The 22,667-nt window shown below is 37.3% G+C and overlaps 1 protein-coding gene and 1 long non-coding RNA gene across 17 annotated transcripts in view; one reads left to right on the top strand and one right to left on the bottom strand.

The window, feature by feature from the left end:
- Positions 1-22,105, bottom strand: part of LOC132024903 (uncharacterized) — a 26,838-nt gene extending 4,733 nt beyond the window's left edge. Inside the window, exons 1-3 of the long non-coding RNA XR_009406353.1 lie at positions 21,736-22,105; positions 2,189-2,354; positions 1,122-1,452 (exon numbers count right to left, since the gene is read on the bottom strand). This is a non-coding gene — a long non-coding RNA (uncharacterized LOC132024903). The remainder of the gene's footprint in view (positions 1-1,121; positions 1,453-2,188; positions 2,355-21,735) is intronic.
- DLG2 (discs large MAGUK scaffold protein 2) overlaps positions 1-22,667 on the top strand; it is a 1,549,658-nt gene that overhangs the window by 1,074,250 nt on the left and 452,741 nt on the right. For all 16 annotated transcript variants that reach the window (XM_059411961.1, XM_059411989.1, XM_059411997.1 and 13 more), the window contains 2 exons: positions 4,556-4,700; positions 7,119-7,257. In XM_059411961.1, coding sequence (XP_059267944.1) covers positions 4,556-4,700; positions 7,119-7,257 — 284 coding nt within the window. The remainder of the gene's footprint in view (positions 1-4,555; positions 4,701-7,118; positions 7,258-22,667) is intronic.

Here is a 22,667-nt window from a genome sequence, read left to right as displayed (position 1 = left end):
TTTTTTTTTTTTTTTTTTTTTTTTTTTTTTTTTTTTTTTAAGATTTAGCTGTTTATTTGAGAGAGGGGAAAGGCAGAAGGAGAGTGGCTTAAGCAAACTCCATGCTGAACATAGAGCCCGACGTGGGGCTTGATCTCACAAGCTCATGACGGAGATGACAACCTGAACTGAAACCAAGAGTCAGGCACTAAACTGACTGTGCCCAGGCTCCCCACTTTGTTTCTGTTCTTATTTGAAGTTTTTTTTTCTTTTTCATTTAAAATATAGAATTAATTTCATTCTAACTATAGTTCATGATCATTGCTAAAAAAGTGAAAAATAAGAAGATGTTTATTATCCAGAGATAACTATTATTGTTCCCTATTTATTTGTGGTTACTGTTTTTAAAATAAAATTTTTTATATCCTTGAATTGCAGTGTACTGCAGAGATTTTAGCCTTTGGCTTATGCATATTCATTTTCATATCATTGATGTTAGCACATTAGATTTGTCAACTTTTTTATTTGTATTTATTTTTTAATTTTTTAAATTTTATTAGGTTTTTAAAATTGTATTTCCTTTGTAGTTAACATACAATGCTATATTAGTTTTAGAGGTACAATACAGTGATTCAACAATTCTATCCATTGCTTAGTGCTCCTTTTTAATTCATCTCATCTAGTGATCAGCAACTTTGTCTCCTTAGAAGTTAACTTTGGAGTTTGTGATTTTTTTTTTAAAGATTTTTTCTTTATTTATCTGACAGAGATCACAAGTAGGCAGAGAGGCAGGCAGAGAGAGAGGAGGAAGCAGGAAGCAGGCTTCCTGCAGAGCAGAGAGCCCGATGTGGGGCTCGATCCCAGGACCCTGGGATCATGACCTGAGCTGAATGCAGAGGCTTAACCCACTGAGCCACCCAGGCGCCCCCGTGATTTTTTTTTTTTTTAGTGTTTCTAGAGTTCCCCCATTTCCTTGTACTATGTCTCAGGTAATATTTATGTCCACCTCCTAGTTTGTGCCACCGTGTTGGTATTCCTGAATAAATACGGAAAGGTCAGCATCTCACCATCTGTACACCACCCATTCCTCTTTATTATCATTCTCCTGCTGCCACACCTCCCACCTTTGTCCCATCACATACCTGTTTGCTTGCACTCAATTTGATTCCCACAACACTGACCCTGCTCTTCTTGCAGGTTTTTTGGCACCTCGTTCTTCAGCTAGTTTGCCCTCCTTTGTCTCTGCATCATGCTCAAATTCAGTGCTCCCTCTTCTGTTGGAGAAAATGCGTCCTCTCATCTCTAACCTCTCTCCTTGGCCTCAGTCCTTCATCCTATTGCAAACATATGGCCAGGCTGCACACATGCCCCGCTCTGTGTAGTGCGCCCACAGAAACACTGCATTCAGATGCACATAATTTTTTTTTTCTGAAATCAGGCCAGTTGTTCAGTGTTCACCATTATAGGCAGATACTTGATGCAAAAGAAAAAAGACAATAAAAAACAATGACAAGAGCAACTAGCCAATCAGTGTAATGTCCCTTCTCTCTGTGTACAATCAGCTCCAGCTGTAGGCCCTTTATCTTGAGAGTTCATAGGATAAGGCACACACATAATTAACCCAAATAAACCCACTTTCGTGAAAAACATTTTGAAGACTTCAGCACAAAAGAGCACTTTTTGGTCCAGATCCTGTACTATTCTGAATTTTTAAAAAGACCACACAGAAGCCTCATCAACAGTACCCTAATTAAACTCATCAGTTCACAGATGTTTACAGGAAAATGCTCAGCAAAAATTTTTACCAAGCATTCCTGTTTCCTGAGAAGAGAGATGTATGATGACAATAGTAATAGTAATAAAAGCTAAAATATTAGCTTTTATTACTATTATTATTATAAGAATTTTAATATTCCTGCCACTTTACATAGACTAATACATTTACATCAATAACACCTATTTTACAGATGTCAAAACTGAGGCTAAAAAGATTAAGTAAGTTGGTCCAAAGTTACACAGCTAGAAAGAGCTAGGACCAGGACTCAGATCCTGGTCTGCGCGACTCAGAAGCATGCGCTCTTATGTTGCCAATATCATGCTACCTGTTCTATAACTAAAATCTGTGTTAATGTTCCAACACTTTGTAGTCACCAAATAAAAACCAACTGAAGTACTACTATTATAAACCACCATTATCCCCACTTCTCACCTCTACCCTTTGCTCAACTTCTTTCCGGTCTGAGGAGTTCTCAGGTGGTACTTAAGAATCTGTATGTAAAGTCCTTCTCAGTACGTTTCAGTTTCAGTGCTTGAAACTTGAAGTGTATCTTACTAGAATATGAGATTCAAGGGAGCTGGAGATCTTCTCTGTCTATCTGAAAAAGGAATATAGATGAGTGTTTACAAGCCTGGTATCTGGATCCAAACTGCTTGCTTTTAATCGGCTTCTACCACTATTAGATCAATGACTTTGAACAGGTTTCTTAACCTCTTGGAGACATGCTCTTCTAATCTGTAAAATGAAAGTAACTGTAATAGTTACCACACAAGTTGTTGTGAGGTTCAATTGTGTTTATGTATGTAAATGACTTAGAATAGTTCCCAGAGTGTAATATAGGCTCTGTAAGTTTTAGCTATGATTATGATTTTAATCCTATTTATTACATATCTCTAATATGTAAAACCATGACTGACACATGGTAGCAATGCATTGACCAATGGATGAATAAGTGCTAGATGCTGGAAATACAAAAGGATATAAGAGAATGTCACTTGTTCAGAAGAGAACTATAGGAACCAGAGGAAAAGTTGATATCTTAATGGAAAGTTCATGGTCAGCATTCATATATATACATACCCCTCCAGTTCCAGGGTCCCTAACTTCAGCTATACCATCAAGGATTAATTGGCACATAGAATTTATAGAACATAGGCAAAGGGGGGGGAGGAATGTTGCAAGGTCTTCTATGACTAGCGTGCTAATTAAATAGTACAAAGAATATGTACAGAATCCAATCTAGTGCTCTCTGGCATGTTTACTTTAATTATGCATCATTTCAGCAGAAATTAACTAAAGAATAACTCCATTAAAATAATAGTAGCCAAATAAGAATAATGTAGGTATTTAAAACACATCATAAATGTTTTAAAACCATCTAAGAGAAGTGCTGGAGAAATTCCACTATAATGTCACTGCTATGAAGTAAAATTGCACTTTCATCAGGCTCTTCTGTCCAGTAAAATGGAGGGGTTGCTATTGAAGTGGATGGGAGTAGAGTACCCTTGAACTTGTTCACCTGCCAAGCCCTGTTTACTAATATTAGCCTTAGAAAATCGACTTGTTAAATAACATTTTGCTGGGATATTTGTTTATTTATTTATTTTGGTGGGGCTGCGGAGGAGAAAGAAAGCATGCAGTAGTGAGAGGGAGGCTCTTAAACAGGTTCCATGGCCAGCATGGAGCCCAACATGGGGCTCAATCATGACCCTGAGATCATGACCTAAGCCAAAACGAAGAGTCAAGGGTTAAACAATTGAGCCACCCAGCCCCCCACATGGGAACAATTTTTAAAGTGGAAAAAAAAAAAAACAAATTTGTGTAACTCTAGGAAAATTGGGGCTCTCGTATAGTGGTGGTATAAGAGTAAACTCGTGCCTCTTTCCACAGGACACTTTAAGAATAGGTATCAGAAGGCTTGTAATATTCATATAGTTCAGTACAACAATTCCACTTGTATGATTTATCCCAAATAAACATCAAAGTTGTGTGAAAATGTAGAAAAAAAATGTTTACTGCAACATTATTCATAGTAGAAAAAAATGCGAAGCAAACTAAACATACTTTAGTTACAGATTGGTTAAAGCATTAGTTTACTACCATGCAACACAGTGCTCTCTAGGAAACAAAGTCACGTTGTTGCCATATGCTATGATATGGACCAATAGTCACTCTAGATTTAAAAAGCAGTTTTCAAAACAATATGTATAATATGGTCACTGATATTTTAAAAATATATCCCAAATAGAGAGACTGGTTAGTTTTTCTTCTTCTTCTTCTTCTCCTTTTTTTTTTTTAATAGTTCCATAAGTATGTATTACTTTGTAATTGGAAAAACCATAGCATAAGAAAAGAGACAGTTGACCCCTCCTTTCTTTTATCCACAAATAGTATCCTGATTTGCATTATGATACATTGCTTTCTCATAGAAAAAAACAGAAGCAGCTTTGTTTTTTTGTTTTGTTTTGTTTCTTGGGTTGTTTTTGTTGTTTTTCTTAATTTATAAAAAATTATATAATATATATTTATTATATTATATGAAATATTATAATATAATAATATAATATATTATATTATTATATTATATTTTTTATATATATATATATATATATAGCATCAACAATGATACCTTATCTGCTTTGGCTAATGCCATAAATCCATCTTTCTGTCCGAGTATGATGTAGATCCTGGATTGTAATCATTGCTATTTAATGTTTAAATAATCCTGTATATGCTTTTGCCTGTTTCTTTTCACCTGCCTAGATTTGACTCTAATATTGAGTATTATTTTCCTTTTAGGTAAACAACTACAGTTTAGAAGAAGTGACGCATGAAGAGGCAGTAGCTATACTGAAGAACACATCCGATGTCGTTTATCTAAAAGTCGGCAAACCCACCACCATTTACATGACTGATCCTTATGGGCCACCTGATATTACTCACTGTAAGTGCCACACTCAGAGTCCCTGTGCCAGGGGTACAGAATTGGAATTCTGCAAAACTTGGCAAAGTACTCTGCATCTTTGCTCTTGTTTAGCTTGTGGAAATAGTTGCAAGGAACGCTGTACTTCACTCCCTGATTGCCTTACAAGCCTTAACTAGTGTTTTGTTGGTGGGACACCTTGATGGGTTAGAAAGTCCACCATTTAAGAAAGGCTTAATGAGGTATGTTTTGGACAGTGTCATTACAGTAACATAAAAGCAACACCTTTTTAAAGTCTACTTCTCAAGGCCCTAAAGTATGATAGCTCTCATGCCATAGTATCCCCCTTTCCTAGTTCAAACCTAAATAGTAGCCAATGAAGAAAGAGAAAGACTAAAAGACCAGAAACAGCTCTTTGCTCCCTCCTGGGGGAGAGGATCTTGCACTTGGCTGGAAACATTATGATCCTCAATCACCATCGCCATAGCTCTTCCCTTTACCTGAATATTATATTGGCAAGAAAGCAGCGGGGTGGGGGGGAGGGGCTCTCAAACACTATGGCAGTAGAAATGAGTTGTAGGTGGGGGTTTCTAGGACAAAAACTAACTCTGAGATGCTGCTTTGTTGAGTCCTGCAAAATCCACTCCTACAGAAGCCCTGTATTTCCTTCTCAGTAGGTCAGCAAAAACTTGATCTAAGGTTCTGTCTTTGGGGACTAGATTCAGAAGCAATTTTTTTTTTTTTTCTACCTGAGATTAAGGGATAGTTAACATCACTAAGCTTGCTCATTCCGAAATTTTGAGAAACCAGTTGTGAGATTGGGATCTCGCAATAGCTAAAGAACCTGCCACTAATTAGTACTATGGTCTTAAGCAAGTCATTTAGCCTCTCTCAGACTTAGCTGTTTCTGTTGAGGGAAATTTAAAGGTTGAATAATTTTGTTAGCTGCTCATTACGTTAGCTATTGCTTTTCTTAATGATGATTTAGAAATGACTTGCCCCCAAAATGTGTCTTTTTCTCAAGCATGCAGGAAGCTGAGATCAGCCTCACCTTAGGATATGAAAGAATTTTAACTATTTTATTCTCTTCATATCAACTAAAAGAACACAATTGCCTTGTGTAAATATTGGTAGGCTAAAATCCAAACTGCTGAAATGTAATTTGTACAGAGATAAGGTGACTATCTTTTTTTTCTTTTGTCTGCAGTATGAATGGTAACAGTAAAAATGCAATAGAATAAAGGTAATAAATGGAAATGTTGGGAAATAATAAAAAAAAAAGTTTTTCAAACTGAATGAATTAGAAAAAGCAGCCTTGAGACTCTGAGCTACTCCCTGAATGGTGTAAAGAGATAAAAACAAGAAAACAAAGCTTGCTATTCAATTTAAAATATATATATTGAGTAACCTCAATATGTAGAAGACACCTTATAAGGTAATAGGTGGGATAGAAAGGAAATGCAATCATGGCCTTTACTGGAAGAAAGGCTAATTCAGATACACGGATAGCAGCAATATTTGGCAACATAAGAAGGATACCATGGGAGATAAAAATGTACATGCTTTTGGATATTCAAAGGAAAGGGATACTACCTGTCTTCCGATGATCATAAAACTCTTTATGGAAGGCGTGGCGTTTGAATTGTATCTTAAAGAATCGATGAAATTTCAATATCAGAGATGTGTTAAGAGACAGAAATTGTAGGCAACTGATGAGAGCACAAACACTGGGAAGAGCTGTCTTAGAGGGCTCTAGAATAGAGGGTATTAAAATGGATCAATCTTGTAAGAACGACAAAAGGAAAGGTTTATATTCAGTACAGTAGCAGCAATGGAGAACACTTAAGCAGGAGAACAGCATTATGAGAGTTGGATTTCTCAGTGTATTAAATGGATTTCTAGAGAGGGGTGGAGCAGGCAGGAGGGGCTTTCATACATTCGAATGGATGATGAATTACTGTAGAGAACTAAGAAAGGCCAGTGCCCTGGGCCTTTCTGGGGTGGTAGTACAGCATATTTTGGGATTCAAATCTTACACAAGAACTTGCTCCAGGAGCCTTCTAGATTTGATGATTGAATATTAATTATGTGAAAAGAATGTGAGCTCTGCAATTAGAAAGCTAGCATTTTTATTTCAATAGAAAATTAATCATCCTTCTGAAAATGCATGTTCTGGCTCTCTTCCCCAATTCTTCTCTTCACCTAATTATACAAAATGGGTTTATAGATATAAATGTTATTACATCTTTCCAATCCTAAAGGTCAAGCACCATGTGCTTGTACATACTAAATGCAAACAAACAGTAACTCCACCCTCTTAGGAGACAAGAAAATCCTCAGCATGTAGCAAAGTCTTCCTATTTTTAACAGAACTGTAGCATGACACGTTGAATCACCCACCTAACAGGTTTCTTCTCTTTTCTCTTTTTCACCCCTTAGCTTATTCTCCACCGATGGAAAACCATCTACTCTCTGGCAACAATGGAACTTTAGAATATAAAACTTCCCTGCCGCCCATCTCTCCAGGAAGGTACTCACCGATTCCAAAGCACATGCTTGTTGAAGACGATTATACCAGGTCAGATATGCTTATTGGTTAATTGGACTTGTGATCACTACGGGAAGAAACGGCCTTTGCCTAACATGTCAGCCATTGCTTTGGGGGCTAACTCAAGTTTCTGAGCACCACTGAAACTTATTATTATCTTGTCTCCTGTGGAAATCTGCGAATTCTTGTAAATATGTATCATTAGGAATCAAAATCACTAATCTTTGTAAGAAGTGGTACTATACATGTACTCCACACTTTGCAGTTTATTAAGACTTTCACACGTGATGCCGTTAGAGCTCAACGGCCATTTTGTCAGATAGCTGACTTGAGAGGAGGTGGTACTGAGGTTCAAGTAAGGAAGTAACATACCAGTACCACATTTCTGTTTACTGGGGAGTCAGGACTGAAACCTTTGCCTTTTGGCTCTGAATACCATGTTTTTGTCTCCAGTGGCTACTCGCAGTTCAGTGGAGTTGGCAAGAGAGTCAACCCTTCCTTCAGCACAGTAGCTAGAGGTAGAAAGAAAATGGGTGACATTAACTACAGATGGTTTGATTTTAATACACACTGTTAATTCCAAAGGGAACAGGACAGGATTTGAGGATAGAGCCCGGAACCATATTGCTAATGCCATGAAGTAAAGCCAAGTTTAGGCAGCATACTTATGAAAAAGTCATGTGTGACAGTCCACAAAACAGACCAGCTTCCTTGACTTAATTGTCACCATTAAGAATTCAGTAAATGTTGGATAATGAATAAATCCACAAATGAATATGGGAATAAATAAGAATAAATGTACTTTTTCTTTTTTATCTTTCAATGTTTTTGTTCCAAGGTAATGTATGCTCTTTGCATTTGGTGAAGTAATGAGATAATGTTCAAGAAACAAAACCCTCTCCCCAGATCCTGCCAGGGCAACCATCTTGATGTTCCCAGTGTAACATCCTGGCGTGAACCTTTCATACCTTCTGCATGTTCATACAAACCCAAACAAACTCACAATCAGTTACAGATGGGGCTTGATACTGTTTTTACAAAGTAAGTTTATATTTTAGAAATTGTTCTGAAACTTGCTTTTCTCAGTGAACAATACTTTTACCTGAAATGAGATTACATATAAATACATACACACTTTTTCTGAAAGTGTTTGTGTGTAAAAATGATAGAGATGAACCCTTTTGGTTTAATATCCTGCCTGTCTAATGAAGCCATTTGTCAGCCTTTAAAAAAATAGAGGAGGCTTCCTGCCACTTAACTTCCCTCACCGGTACCCAGGCCTGCTTTGGTCTTTTCATTCCTTTGCTATTTCTTTTTAAATGATTAAGCATTTTCCATTTATTTTGCAATTTCAGGTTTGCTGAAGTAGCTTGTTACATCTTTAGCCAAGGAATGGAATGTTTAGATGCTGCAAATATGCATCTGGGGTATAAATCAAATATAAACTTCTTCCTATGCTGAAACATCTAATCTCTATGCTCTTAATCAAAATGAGGGCTGCAGCAAAGATAATCCTCATGGCTCTCTAAAGAATTGTATAAATATAGGCACCTTTATTCACCAGAGCAATGATCTATTTGCTTTCATTCTATCAGTAATATTTGATATGATTTTAATTTGAAAATGTCATTTTATCTTACTAGATCCCATATGGAATTAAAATTGATTAAATCCCCTTCATAATCCAGGCCCTTTGCTAGCTGTTTTCCATACACTATTCATTTAACTCTCCCCAAACACAGATAGAATGGCTGCCATCCCTATTTTATAGGTGAAGAAGTTGAAGTTCAAAGATGTTAAATAAGTTGCTTATAGTCCCGCAGCTTTTAGGCAGAAAAACTGTGTGTGCCCTGCCAGTTACAAAATCCTGGCTAAGAGGAAACATTATAATTTTCTTCTTATTTTTAAAATGAAAACCAAGTCCTATAAAACTGTTCATCAGAGAAATATGTAGCTCTAAAGGGACCCAAGCGTTTCAGTAAAGCTCTAAAGGCATTTAGATGAGAGCTGAGACCTATTTCTACCATTGGTTAACTATATGACCACCAGAAAATTGTTCAACCACCACAAACCTGATTCTTCATCTATACAATGGAAATAGTAATCACATTTTTAACAGGTTGTTGTAATGATAGAATGACATAACACGTGCAAAGAACTTAAAACAGAAGCCTGGCACATCATGAATTTTAGATGAGTGTTACCTATTTACAGTAACTATATTTGTTATAATTCTTACTCTACCTAAGATGTCACATGAATTGTTTTTTAACAGTGTCCTAGGAATAGAGTCTGCCTGTTCCTATAGAGTTATGCCTTGGTATTATAGTTCTTGTCCCCCCTCCTCTCTTGTTCCTTGGCAGGGCAGTTTCACTAAAAGCTTCATATAGAATCTCCTGAATGGCTAGTGCCTGGCAAACTCATGAAATAAATTATATCACTTTAGGTGTGTGCGCGCACGCGCACACACACACACACACATATCTCCCACTCGCACCTTTGCTATGTATGTCCTCCCACAGGGCTCGGTGCTGTAGGCCCCTGCCATGGATCTCAGAGGTATTTGCTCAAAGGAAAATTCATTGCCTTGTTCATCAATATTTATTGGCTATTTCCTACTAGATAGCAGGCACTGCACCAGGAATGCAAAATTGAGTAAGAAACAACAAATCTAAGAATATCAGATTGGGACAAAAATATAGGTAAACCAGTGGATCCCTCAAAGCCTATTCCCTGATTACGCAGACTGCCTCTGTGAAGTTTTCTATAAAGCCTAACTTATTAATTTTTAAATTCTGAGATCATATATCTTCGTATCAAAATGTCATTTTTGTGTGTGTGGCAGGAAATGGCAGATATTTACTTTACCATGTCCTTTTTTATTTTTTTTTTTTAACTTTACCATAACCTTACTTAGAAAGTGAAACGTGGGCAACTTTATATCAGTTCTCATCCTTTAAAAGTAAAAGGTCTGTAAAATGTCAAAGGGTGGCAACTAGTAACAGCAACAAACAAAATTAGGTCAGTTCTAGGGAGTGCTCTGGTGCACCCCTAGAATTCCCTAGCACTATGGGAGTTTCTTAGTAAATACTGGTAAATGAACTTGAGTTTTAAATGAATGCCCAAGGAAAAGCCTGTGGGATCAAAGTTTTAAAGAGGAAATAACTCTTCAGTTGGAGTTCGAAAAACATGTGTAGGCGTCGATCAAGGTCAAGGAATCAGGGTGTTCATGGTAGAGGACAGCACATGCAGATTTGCAGAAGAATGTGACATAGAATTAAATGAAGCAACCATCACAGCTTGAAAAATAAGACTTCTAAAAGAGAGTGGTTTCTACATTTAAGTTGTCTTTATATTCCTATCTTTTCTGTCATATACAAACTACTTGTAAAATTTTAAAAAGATATAGTAAAAACAAAAAGATCACTACTGTGCACTCTTAACACAAAGTCCTTTAATATATATTATTGCCCTTGCTTATATTATTATTCTTGATTTTTATAAATAACAAGAGTGCTCAAAGCATTTAAGTAATTACCGTGCATCATACAGCAAGCAGATAGCAGAATCAGAATTCAAATTCAGGTCTGTGTTCCCATGACTTATCTTCATATTACTCCCTGTGCCCCATTTATGCATTCAGTTCCACAGAAAAATATTGGGTAAACAGGACTGGGTTTATATCAGGGATTGGTTCTAGTTCTGCTTCTACCAATGTAACACCTAGATGATCCTGAACAGGCCATTTAATCTCTGTGTCTTGATTTTTTTATCTATAAATTTGAGATAAAGGGTCTTCTAATTTCCTCATGGAATTGTGAAATTTCAGTGTGATAATATATGATAAAGTTGTCATTTTTAAAGAGCTAGATAAATTTATTATTATCCTAAGATGTTACAGTAGCTTATACGTGAGGCCTACTTTGAGTTTTTCTTAAATAATAAATCAAGGTAATTGATCTCTAATGATGGGACGTAAGCTAATGGCGAAACATTTCTGTGAAATAAGAACCTTTCAACAACATAAACTCCTCAGATTGGGAACTTTTTATTCCAGATGTTCATGATCTCTTAGTCTATTGTGAGAAATATTCTCTTTTCCTAAAGCATATTCACTTTTTGTGGGGAGTAAGAAAAAGTAAGAACTTTTTAAAGGAAATTTGATTAGAAAAATGCTACACTAACTTAGCTGGAATTTTTTTTAACTCTTTCTATTTGAGGAAATGTATACCTGAGAAAACTGAAAAATGTTTTTCTGTTGATTTAGGGAAAGTACAAAAAAAGAGGCCCTGGATAAAATTTTCTTAGTAGAAAGTCTGTCAAGTACCCTATAAATCAATGCTCATTGTGATGTAGATATCTGGTCTTAGGTTGTTGGTATACTATTTTGGAAAGCTGTCACTGTGATGCTGAGATGTGTTTCTGGCTCAAAGAATTATAGGCTTTCAGAATTGGAAGGGCCAGCAATGAATCTAGAGTCTAATCTTCCTCCTTCTGATGGGTAAGGAACACAAGCCCAGAATGATATGTTGGCTATCCCTAAATCCCATAACTTTAGAATTAGATATAGAACCTATGTCTTCAAATACCAAGTCTAGTGCTTGTTCTGTTTCTCTGAGCTGGTGTTCACTTATGTTGTCACTGTTGTTGTTCTTGGATGGAGTAAGAAGGTAAGAATTATGAAACCCATGAACAAGCAGTGATCACCTGTGAACAGTACCCACTTTGTATATTACCCACAACTATGGATTCTACCTTTACTGGGCCAAGTGGTAACCTGGTCCCCCAGAAGAGGTGCAAACCACAGACCCTTACCATCTGGCTCACTATTCTCAGGATACACAAATCATCGATCCTAAAATGAAACAAAAAAAACTTTGAGATGCAATTTATAACTGATCTTCCAAGAGGTGGGGACTCAAGTTACCAAGCTATGAATTTGATAAGTGTCATTATGAAGGCCAGGGACCTAGATTATAAATATGAACCATATATGTCCAGGTGAGAGAAACTAAGTTCAGCTAGCCCTTTTCTTAGTATACCCAGGTGTCTTTCTCATTGGCTCTACATAATGTTCCCTCACATAATTTGGTTGCTCAAGAAGCAGAAGCTAAGTGAAGTCTCAAGAAAAGCTTCTTGTCCCCAGGAACCTTCCAGAATGACTCCAAATTGTGACTCTGATATTCACCAGTTTAACTTTTTTATTTACTAAATAGGTATGAGCCCAATCGACTAGAGTCTGCCTCTACTCTTTTTCCCCAGATTATAGAACATTAGCTTACTGGATATGGTATCTAAAACGTATTCCAGTTTTCTTTTTCTTTCACTCATTCATTTCTTCATTCAGTGAATATTTAGCTTCTCCCATATGTCAAGCCTGGATATTAGCAACAAAGTTACAGTGGTGAGCAAACCACGGGAGGTCCCTGTCCTTATGGAATTTACATTCTCTTGTGTCAAGTAAGAGGCACACAGATAAATGAGTTAAGTACAAATATTAGTCAGTACTATAAGGAAAAAAATAGAATAATGTGATAGAGATTGGGGAGGAGGACAGTATTAAGTAAGATAACCAGGAGACCCTTCTCGGAGGAGATAGCATTTGAGCTGAGACCTGAATAACAAGAAAAAGTGGTGATATAAAGATCAGAGAAAGAACATTCCAGGAAGAGGGAATAACAAGGCCAGTCACTGAGGCAGAAATAAGTTTAGCATGCTCTAGGAATATAAGGCAATCCCACTTGTCTGGGAAGAGATGAGCTAATGGGAATATGGCAGAAAATTGGGTTGGAGAAGGAGTCAGGAGCCAGATGACGTAGGACTCTGTAGCTAATAATGAGGAAGGATAGGTCTGATTTTGAGTGCTTTGAGAATCCATTAAAGACTACTAATCAGGAGAATGAAATTACCTGATTTATATTGGAATAAAACCTCTCTGCTATGTGGAGAAGTAGAGGGGCCATTGAAGAAATGAGGGGAGAGGTTATGGCAGTTGGGATTAGAGGAAGAGAGAGCAGTGCTGAGGAGGAAGGCCACCTGAACTCTTTTAGAGCTAGAGTCGGTAGCCAACATTTCATGTGGAGAGCAGGCCTGCTTTAGCCAGGCTAATTTACTACTGACCATTTCTACAGTTATTATCACCTGTAGAGTAATCTTTTAGAAACAGTGTAAGTTTGCCACTGCTGGTGATTTTTTTCCCCTTGCTGTTTAGCTTTGGATCAGAAATGGATAGAGACTAATTCTCAAATGTTTCTATCCACATGCCCTTAGGCCTTGAAATAGGAACTAGTTTTTCCTCAGGATCTGGGGTAGAACATGAATGAAGCTTTCCATTTAAGCATGAAACACACAAAAAAAATCTTATATTTTCTCATAAAACTTGGGAAATATCCTTGTTTATGTTAATGTAAAAACACTTTGGTTACAAATTGAATTATTTTATCCAAAATATTAACGTGAAATCAACATACCAGAAAGATTTTTTTCTGGGAATACTTGGTCCCCAGCAAGTACCACAAACCCCAAGGTACATAAGAGTACCCAAGTTTGAGAAGCACCGATGTGACTTATATAGACTTGTCAGTTATTAATTTTATGTTCTAGAAACAGCCCATTAATAATGGCTTAAGGTGTATAGTCTCTGTTAAGGACAGCCTCTTAAAGGATCAGAGAAGACTTTGCATCGGAGAAAAGTCTGGGCATATTCTAGCCTCTCTACTTTTTAGCTTACATTTAATGACTTGAAATCTTTTCTGGATGAACTGGAAATTCTTTCTTCAGACACAGAAAAGAAATCTTTTCTTACTCATCTTTAACTAAGTACAATAGGAAGAACTGGTTGTGCCCCATGGAGACAACTTAACCTCCTCTAGAATACACATCTGTGTAGCTGAAAGATTAGCCTTGGAGCCACCCTAGCTGTGGGACTTGGCAAGTTCCATAATCACCCTTTACCTCATTGTCTCATTTATAAAAGAAGCAGAACAATACCTCTCAAGGAAAAAACAAAACAAAACAAAACAAAAAGCCTCTCAGTAGATGTTAGATATTATCAATACTCTTTAAAACAATGATTTTTCAGATGAACACCACAAATAAAATCATTTTTCAGTGAATGTCCTCCATAGAATGAAAATGTAGCCACCATTGGTGTGTAGCTGCTCAAAGTTAGCTCTGTGTACATTTTTTTCAAGTTACCTTGCAGAGCACATTAGGACATTTTATTACAGAAAGTCTTGCAGTCTGAATGCTTTATTAGGGATCTTCATGTTCACGACTGCTGTGAACATCTAGTACCACCTGCATTGAAATCTAATCTATGGTTCAGTGGAACCAAATATGACCAAACAACAACAAAAACAACAACAAAAGCTAATCTATCAATCTGGCCTCTGTGGTTACACACAATTATCCTTTGGATAATTTATTGACCTTGCCCTTTTTTATTCATGGTAGCTCTCAACAACTAACATCATGTAGCTTTTCTCTTTAAATAAATTTTGTGGAACATGGCATCGGACTCCTTACAGGCTTTTTGTTTATTTACTTATTTTTTAAAGATTTCTTATTTATTTATTTGACAGAGAGAGAGAGATCACAAGTAGGCAGAGAGGCAGGCAGAGAGAGAGAGGGGGAAGCAGGCTCCCCACTGAGCAGAGAACCCAATGCGGGGGCTCCATCCCAGGACCCTGAGATCATGGCAGAGGCTTAACCCACTGAGCCACCCAGGCACCCCTCCTTACAGGCTTCTTAAAGTGCATTATGAAACTTAACCAAATCAAAGATTCATCTGCAGTGTCTCTGAGTAATCTCTTTTGTTCTGTGCCTTGTGCTGGACTCCTCTGACATGGAGCCTGCTATGACAATGTCTTTTTTGAAGCAAAATGTAGTGATGGGAAGGGGCAAGTGAGGCAAAACTAGTGACATAGATGGAGGCTAAGCCATCATGTGGAGACTTGAGGGGAGTTTTCTCTTTATTGATGGTGGCTCCACATAACCATTTTAGGTTTACTTACATCAACCATGAGGCCTGACTGATAGTGCTGTCCTGCTAGAGATAGGATGAGTGGGTATGCTAATGAGGAGGATGACAAATCTTAATTAAAGGAAGATATCCGAATAAGTATTGGAAAACATGGTAAGCTTCTGTTTGCCGTCAGGGAAGCAAACTTAATATTAGGAAAAATGAACCAATAATGAGGATTTTAAACCTGTCTTTTATAGATACTTCTTATTCCTCATACCTAATAAATCAGCCAGACATAAATACATAATTCTAGGCCTTATAATTTTATGGAAGATGGTTATTATACATATATATCTATTATTGTTAGAAATATAAGTTCCACATAGATATTTAATCAATGCTGCTTTACATTTTTTTCATTCATCCTTGGCTTTCGGGTCTAGTGGCAAAAAGAAAAAAGATAAATGACGGACAATGGAGAATTTTGGAGGGGCCACTGTAGAAGTCACCAACTATGGGTTGACCCCTGTCCTTACATATTGCAAGTAAATTACTGTCACAAACACAGTATGTGCTTATTTCTGGCCTTTGTTTGTATGGTATTGAAAAAGGGTATGTATGATGACTTGGGATGTGTAGACATGGCCTCTTTCTCTAGCAGTTTATTTTCATATCCATGTGTCAGTAAAGTAATAGTAGTCAGAAGACAGCTGATCCCTAATTGTCCGCATCTGGGTGTATACTTTGCAAATTATCCATGCCAGCATTGGAATTCCTGAGTGACTTCTTGCCATCTCATATATCATAAGCTGCTGTCAGTGGGTTACCATATTAATATTAATTTTGCTTTAATAAAATACAAGAAAAGTATGTGATACATTCTCGCATTCCAAAGACTTATTCTTTTTTTTTTTTAAGATTTTATTTATTTATTTGTCAGAGAGCATGAGCATTGGAGAGAGCACAAGTAGACAAGTAGTAGGAGGGGCAGAGGGAGAAGCAGGCTCCCCACTGAGCAGGAAGCCCAATGGGGGGCTTGATTATGGGACTGTGGGGTCACGACCTGAGCCAAAGGCAGATGCTTAACTGACTGAGCCACCCAGCTGCCCCAAGACTTACATTCTTATATATCATAGATTTATAAAATTACATGAATTCTGGATTGCATCATTCCCTTTTTGCTTCTAGTGATCTAAATCATGAAACAAGTTATATCTGAGTTAAAAAAAAAAAAGACATTTTGAAAATACTGCCTTCATTCATTTTCCCCAGATATCCTTTTCAGATATCCTTTTCAATCTTTGTAGATACTCCTTGCCCCTCTATTGTCTTTTTGCCACTTACCACTCTTTGTTTTTTCCTTAAGTTCTTACTATTTTCCCTAATTATAAAAGTGATAGGTATTTGTAGGACAATTATAAATGTAAAGAAAAATTCATGAAAATTACTATCTTACCACAGAAAAACAATCATTAATATTTTCTTTAGGATTTTTTCTATGACTATATGTGTGTTTATTAAATTTGAACCAGACTGTACTTTTTAAATTTTAATTTAACATTATATCTTGAGCACTTTCTCATGTTTTTAAATAGTCTTCATATTTTTAGCAGCTGTATAATACAGAAAAACCATAATTATTTCCTATTGTAGGTATGACCTTTTGGTTAGTGCTTATATAATCTTTGTAACCTTGACTCTGAATTACATAGTTCTTTAAGATAAATACCTAGGCCCTCACTGCCTAACTAGCACCTCAAATGGTTGCCTTACAGACATTACACCTTTAACATTTCCAAAAGCAAACTCCTGATGTTTGTCCCCAGCCCGCCCTTCCCTAGGAAAATATGACCCGTAATCAAGAGAAAATTCAAGCAACAGAAACAGACCCTAAAATGGCAGAGATGATGGAACTGGCCGACAAGAAGATTAAAAAAGTTATTATACATATAGCCAATCTCTCAAAAAAGTAGGGGAAGTTGTGAATAAAGAGGAGAGAAATGGAAGATATAAAATAAATCCATATTAAGCGTTGAGTGGTGAAAAAATAGTATCTGAGGTGAAAATTAATATCATAGTACACACTGGGGAAGAAAGAATTTTGAGGGTTGCCTGGATGGCTCAGTCAGTTAAGTGTTTGCCTTCAGCTCAGGTCATGATCCCCGGAACCTGGGATTGAGTCCAGCATCAGGCATCTTGCTCTGTGGGGAGCCTGCTTTTCCCTCTGCCTGCCACTTCCCCTGCTTGTACTCTCTCTCTGACAAATAAATACATTAAAATCCTAAAAAATAATAATAATTGTGAACTCTAAGGCATAGTAATAGAACGTATCCAAGTAAAACGGAGAAAGACTAAAGAAAAAAAAAAATCCTAGTGACTTGTGGCACCAGAAAAAAAGCAGAACCAAGTAGTCAATATTTTTTGACATTGGATGAAAATTATAAATCATATTGGTCTAAGACTCTCAACCTAGCCCCAAGATATTGTAAAGAGAGGAACATAACAAAAATTGATCTCTTAAAAAAATTGATCTCTCATCAGAACTAATGCAAACCAGAAGAAAATGGAGTATCTTCACACTGTGTGGGGCTAACCCCAGGGTTCGGGCCAAGTAGCAGCAGAATAGAGCTCTTATTACTGAGAATGGGAAGCCTGTAAAGGGGCAAACATCAAGACTGGGGACAAACATCAAGAGTTCTGGAAAGTGCTAAATGTGCACTGTCTACAAGGCAACCAAGTGAGGTGCTAATTAAGCAGTGGGATCTGGTAATTAGAAAGCTAGAGTCCAAGCTCAGTCAGTCGGGTTCCAGAATCTCTTGTGCTCCTAAAGGTCATGCAGCTGGTATATTACAGGATCAGAATTCAAACTAACCCCAGAGTCTGGCAATGTTTGTTGCACTACACAGGTAGCATTATTAGCTTTAGGATTTCTCGCATCTCCTCTGTACTTCAAGTTCATCTTTGTTGTTGTTTCTGTCTGTGGAGGTGGAAATAAAGTTTTCTATCATGGCCCACACCCAGCAATACTTACAGCCTATTTGGGGGAGGCAGTCAGCATTTCTCAGGGAGAAGGGAGGCCTCCTGAACTGTGCGGTTCCAGGCAGGGGCTCAGTCCTTAAATTCCTGTCATTCCAGCTATAACACCAGACCCCATATGGTTGCTTTAATGAACATTTTAAGTCCTCACTGAAAGAGCTTCAAGTACCCTGTGAGCGTATGTGTCTCTGTGTAAAGATCTAAATACCAACCTCCTCCTTGATGTTTTTAAATTAGATTGACCCTGAAGCAGAACAATGTCTAAGTCCTTTCTCATGTAGACTGTGTCCTAAGGGAAATGCTGTCACCTAATCCATTGGTGCCTGATATTTTGCTTTATGTTTTTTATCCCCTTAATCTTTTTCTAAAGTTTCATTTACCATCTTGAGGCGGGATGAAGGCAGAATGAAACAGCTGAAGTAAATGTGATAGCCAGAGATTTCAAAGCCAATTATGGGAGGCCTTGCTCTGAATTTATAATAGTATTAGTAGACCCTTAGAGCTGCCTAGTACTGCACTTTCCTATTTCTCATTTAGTTTTTAGAATGCCACACAAAATGGGCAGAGAGCATTGTTCTGCCTGTTTAACAGACTGGGAATCTGAGATGATAGAGATTCTGTGATTTCTCCTATAATAAATAGAAAGTAGGTGACAAATGCAGAATCAACCAGCATGGCAGCACCTGGGTGAAGAGCTCAGATTTTGGGGTCACAATAACTCTGGGTACCCCACTTAACTAGCTGTTTGACCTTGGATGACTTATATAACCTCTCTGTGCCTGTTTCCCCAAAAATGCCAGTACCATGGGTTATTATTGGGAGTAAATGAAGTAGTCTATGTGAAACACTTTCAGCAGAGCCTGGCCTAAAATAAGCTGGATTCAGGCTAGCTGTTTATTATCATTATCATTATTATTACTATGATTATTATTATTATTCCCCCTGACTTTCAGTCCTGGGTACCATGGTACCGCGGTGCTTGTAGGACTGGCTGCCATTGTGATAATAGCATCGCTGTTTGGGGATGATAGATGAGATTCGGGGATGAATGAAGGGAAGATTTGATTCCAGATAGCATAATAAATATAGATTTGCATAATCTTTACACTTGCCTTAAAGGATAGATTTTTAGACTTTATATTGATTTAGTCATGCTTCCTTTATATTTCATTGTCCTTTAAAAACATGTATTGATCACAGACCTGTACCCCTGAAACAAATAAAATATTATATGTTAATTAAAAAAATGTATTGATCCCAATTAAAAATAATCTACTCAAAAACAAGCCTGTCTATAAAAGTTCTGTAAAACGAAAAGCTTACAGGGACATCTGGGTGGCTTGGTGAGTTAAAGCCTCTGCCTTATGCTCAGGTCATGAACTCAGGGTCCTGGGATGGAGCCCCACCAGTTCTCTGCTCAGCAGGGAGCCTGCTTCCCTTCCTCTCTCTCTGCCAGCCTCTTTGCCTACTTGTGATCTCTGTCTGTCAAATGAATAAATAAAATCTTAAAAAAAAAAAAAAAGAAAAGAAAAGCCTACATATTAAACTGATTTTTAATTTAAATAATCTAAATTTTAAAATTCTAGAATGTTCAGTAAACATAAATGTATACGCTTCCAAACACTCAGATTTACTATGCAGACACTATACAACTTTTAAAATAAATGTACTTTTGCATACTTTCATGACTTGAGCACAGAAACCAAGTATATGCCTAGCAACATGTAATGATGCTTCACAGTTCCCAGGGGTAGCGCTGATTCCATGGCTTCAGTGTATAATATTAAATTGGATCATGTATGGTTGGGTATAGTTTTACCTATAGTATATATCTAAATCCATATGATGTTGGATGTGACCATAATTAGGTAAGGCAAAATTTAAATTTGTGAGAACTAAGGGGAGCTATGTATAAGTTGCAACTGAGTATGAAACTCACACTGAAAATGTGATCTACCTGACTAAAGCAAAGTTAGATTTTCCCCAGAACCATTGTCATTATAGTTTAGAGAGAATTACTTGGTTAAATTCTGCTTACAAAAAGTAAATTAAATTAGATAGATAGACACACAGATATGGTGAAATAAGAGGTACTATTTCTTACCTTCCCTTAAAAAATTAATATTTATACTCTACATACAGATTATAACATTTATTAGCTGAATATTGTGTCAAAAATTGTATAGCGATACTTGTTTTCTACAATATTGGAAAAGATAATACAATTCAGGAATGTGACTAGTTCATACCTTTCTCAAAAAGAACAGGTCTGCTGTCTAAAATTGTAGTTCCAAACGCTGACTGCCTATCAGTCACCTGCAAAACTTGTGTAAACACCGAGTCCTGAGTCACACCCCATAGCTACCGAATCTGGGTGTCCAAGGATAGAACTCAGATATTAATACTAAAAACAGAACCAAAACCCTCACAGGTGATTCTGATGCACAGGGAGGTTCGGCGATCGCTGGCTTAAATTCATGTCTTTGACTTCAGAAAAATCAAATGACCAGCAGTAAAAGCAAAATGGAGCACATTGGACAAAAACATGGCCAGGCATTTTCCCAATAGTGCTAATTTTCATAAAACATTGGATAACCTGGGGTGCCTGGGTGGCTCAGTGGGTTAAGCCTCTGCCTTCGGCTCAGGTCATAATCTCAGGGTCCTAGGATCAAGCCCTGAGTTGTGCTCTCTGCTCAGCAGGGAACCTGCTTCCTCGCCTGCCTCTCTGCCTACTTGTGATCTCTGTCAAATAAATAAATGAATCTTTAAAAAAAAAAAAAAACTGGATAACCCTAAAACACTGACAGTATTAGTGACAATGTGAAAAGAAATGGTATTACTCTTAAGCAAGGTTACCCAAAGCAGAGTTTGTTCAGACTTTATCATTAAAATTGCTGGCTATTGCAGGTATGTGTTTTACTCTATAAACATACCTTTAAAAAAATGACACATTACTTCATTTCCTTCAAGTCAAATTACATCTAATAATGGGTTTCTATTCTGCCTGCATTTTTTAATTTCCTCCCTGAATGTCAATCTTTTAGGAGCTCAGATTTTTAAAAAACAAAAACTGGGAAGAGAGTCTCTTTGGGAAATTTTGCTTTCCCTTCTGTATACCTATCTCCAGTGAGACAAGAAAACACAAGCATCCAAATATCTGCTGCCAACTTGGGGAGAAAAAGGCATAGTAAGTTCAAAACACAAATTAGTATATTGGGGCACCTGCGTGGCTCAGTTGGTTAATCATCTGACTCTTGGTTTCCACTCGGGTCATTATCTCGGGGATGTGAGATCGAGCCCTGTGTTGGACTCTGCACTCAGTAAGGAGTCTGCTTGAGTTTCTCTCCCTCTGCCCTGACTCAATAAATTCCAAAAAGAAAGAAAAAGCATCATATGTTAGTGCAATTCAAAAATGCTCTGTTTCCTAATCCCCCTTTTCTGTGAAACAAATGTTTTTATATAGGAATGTTAGATAATTCTAAGTTCCTTAAATACAAGCTACTTACCACGTTACAGCAGAACAGACAATATCCTTATGGCAAAATGCATGTCAGAGTTAGGACTCGCTGTTCATCATCTCACAGACCTATCCCAGATGCCAAATAGCTGTGATCAGAATACAACATTCGAACCTTCTCCCATCTGCCAAATCTTTTCCAGATTGGTTAGATGGAGTAGTTGGAGGGTTCAGCATTATTGGTAGTTTTAAAAAAGGAAAAGAAAAATCTCCTCCATCTGATTTTTGTTACTGTATCTTCATTCATTATAGTAGTTCATTGACAAGCAGCTCTCATTTTCATTGGATATACTGGTCCAGTCACGATCTCTCTGGATCCTCCAGATAAGCCAGGAGTCCTCTCCCCAAAGTGACCCCAATGAAAGGCATCTCATCCTTTTGTGTGACTTGTTCTCTTACTCAACCGACTAGAAATACTTTGGCCAACAGTGTACAAGGATAGCTCTCCTACTTAAAACTCCTCAAAGCGTGAGCAGGAATGCGATTGGAATGACAGTTTCAAAACTGCCTTTGACAGAGAGGGAGAGGAGGTTTAGGAAGTGGTGAGGGCAATGGTAAGTCTGATTAATGTTGGCTGGGTTCTGCCAATCTCAAGCATTCTGATAAGTCATTTAGATACTTTTTTCCTATTCATTTTCACAATAGTGCTGTGGTGTGCTATCTCTCACAATTGCACAGGTCTGAAAATGAGAAAGATTAAGTAGCTTGTCTAAATATGCACAGCTAGGGGTGGCTGGGTGACTCAGTGGGTTAAGCATCTGCCTTCGGCTGAGGTCATGATCTCAGGGTCCTGGGATCGAGACCCGCATCAGGCTCTCTGCTCAGTGGAAAGTCTGCTTCTCCCTCTCTGCCTATAGTCTCTCTCGGTGTCAAAAAAATAAAATCTTTGAAAAAATAAAAATGCACAGCTAATAGGTAGTA

Source organism: Mustela nigripes, chromosome 1, assembly GCF_022355385.1.
Source record: "Mustela nigripes isolate SB6536 chromosome 1, MUSNIG.SB6536, whole genome shotgun sequence".
Classification (NCBI taxonomy): Eukaryota; Metazoa; Chordata; class Mammalia; order Carnivora; family Mustelidae; genus Mustela; species Mustela nigripes.
This window is presented reverse-complemented; position numbering and strand designations above follow the sequence as displayed.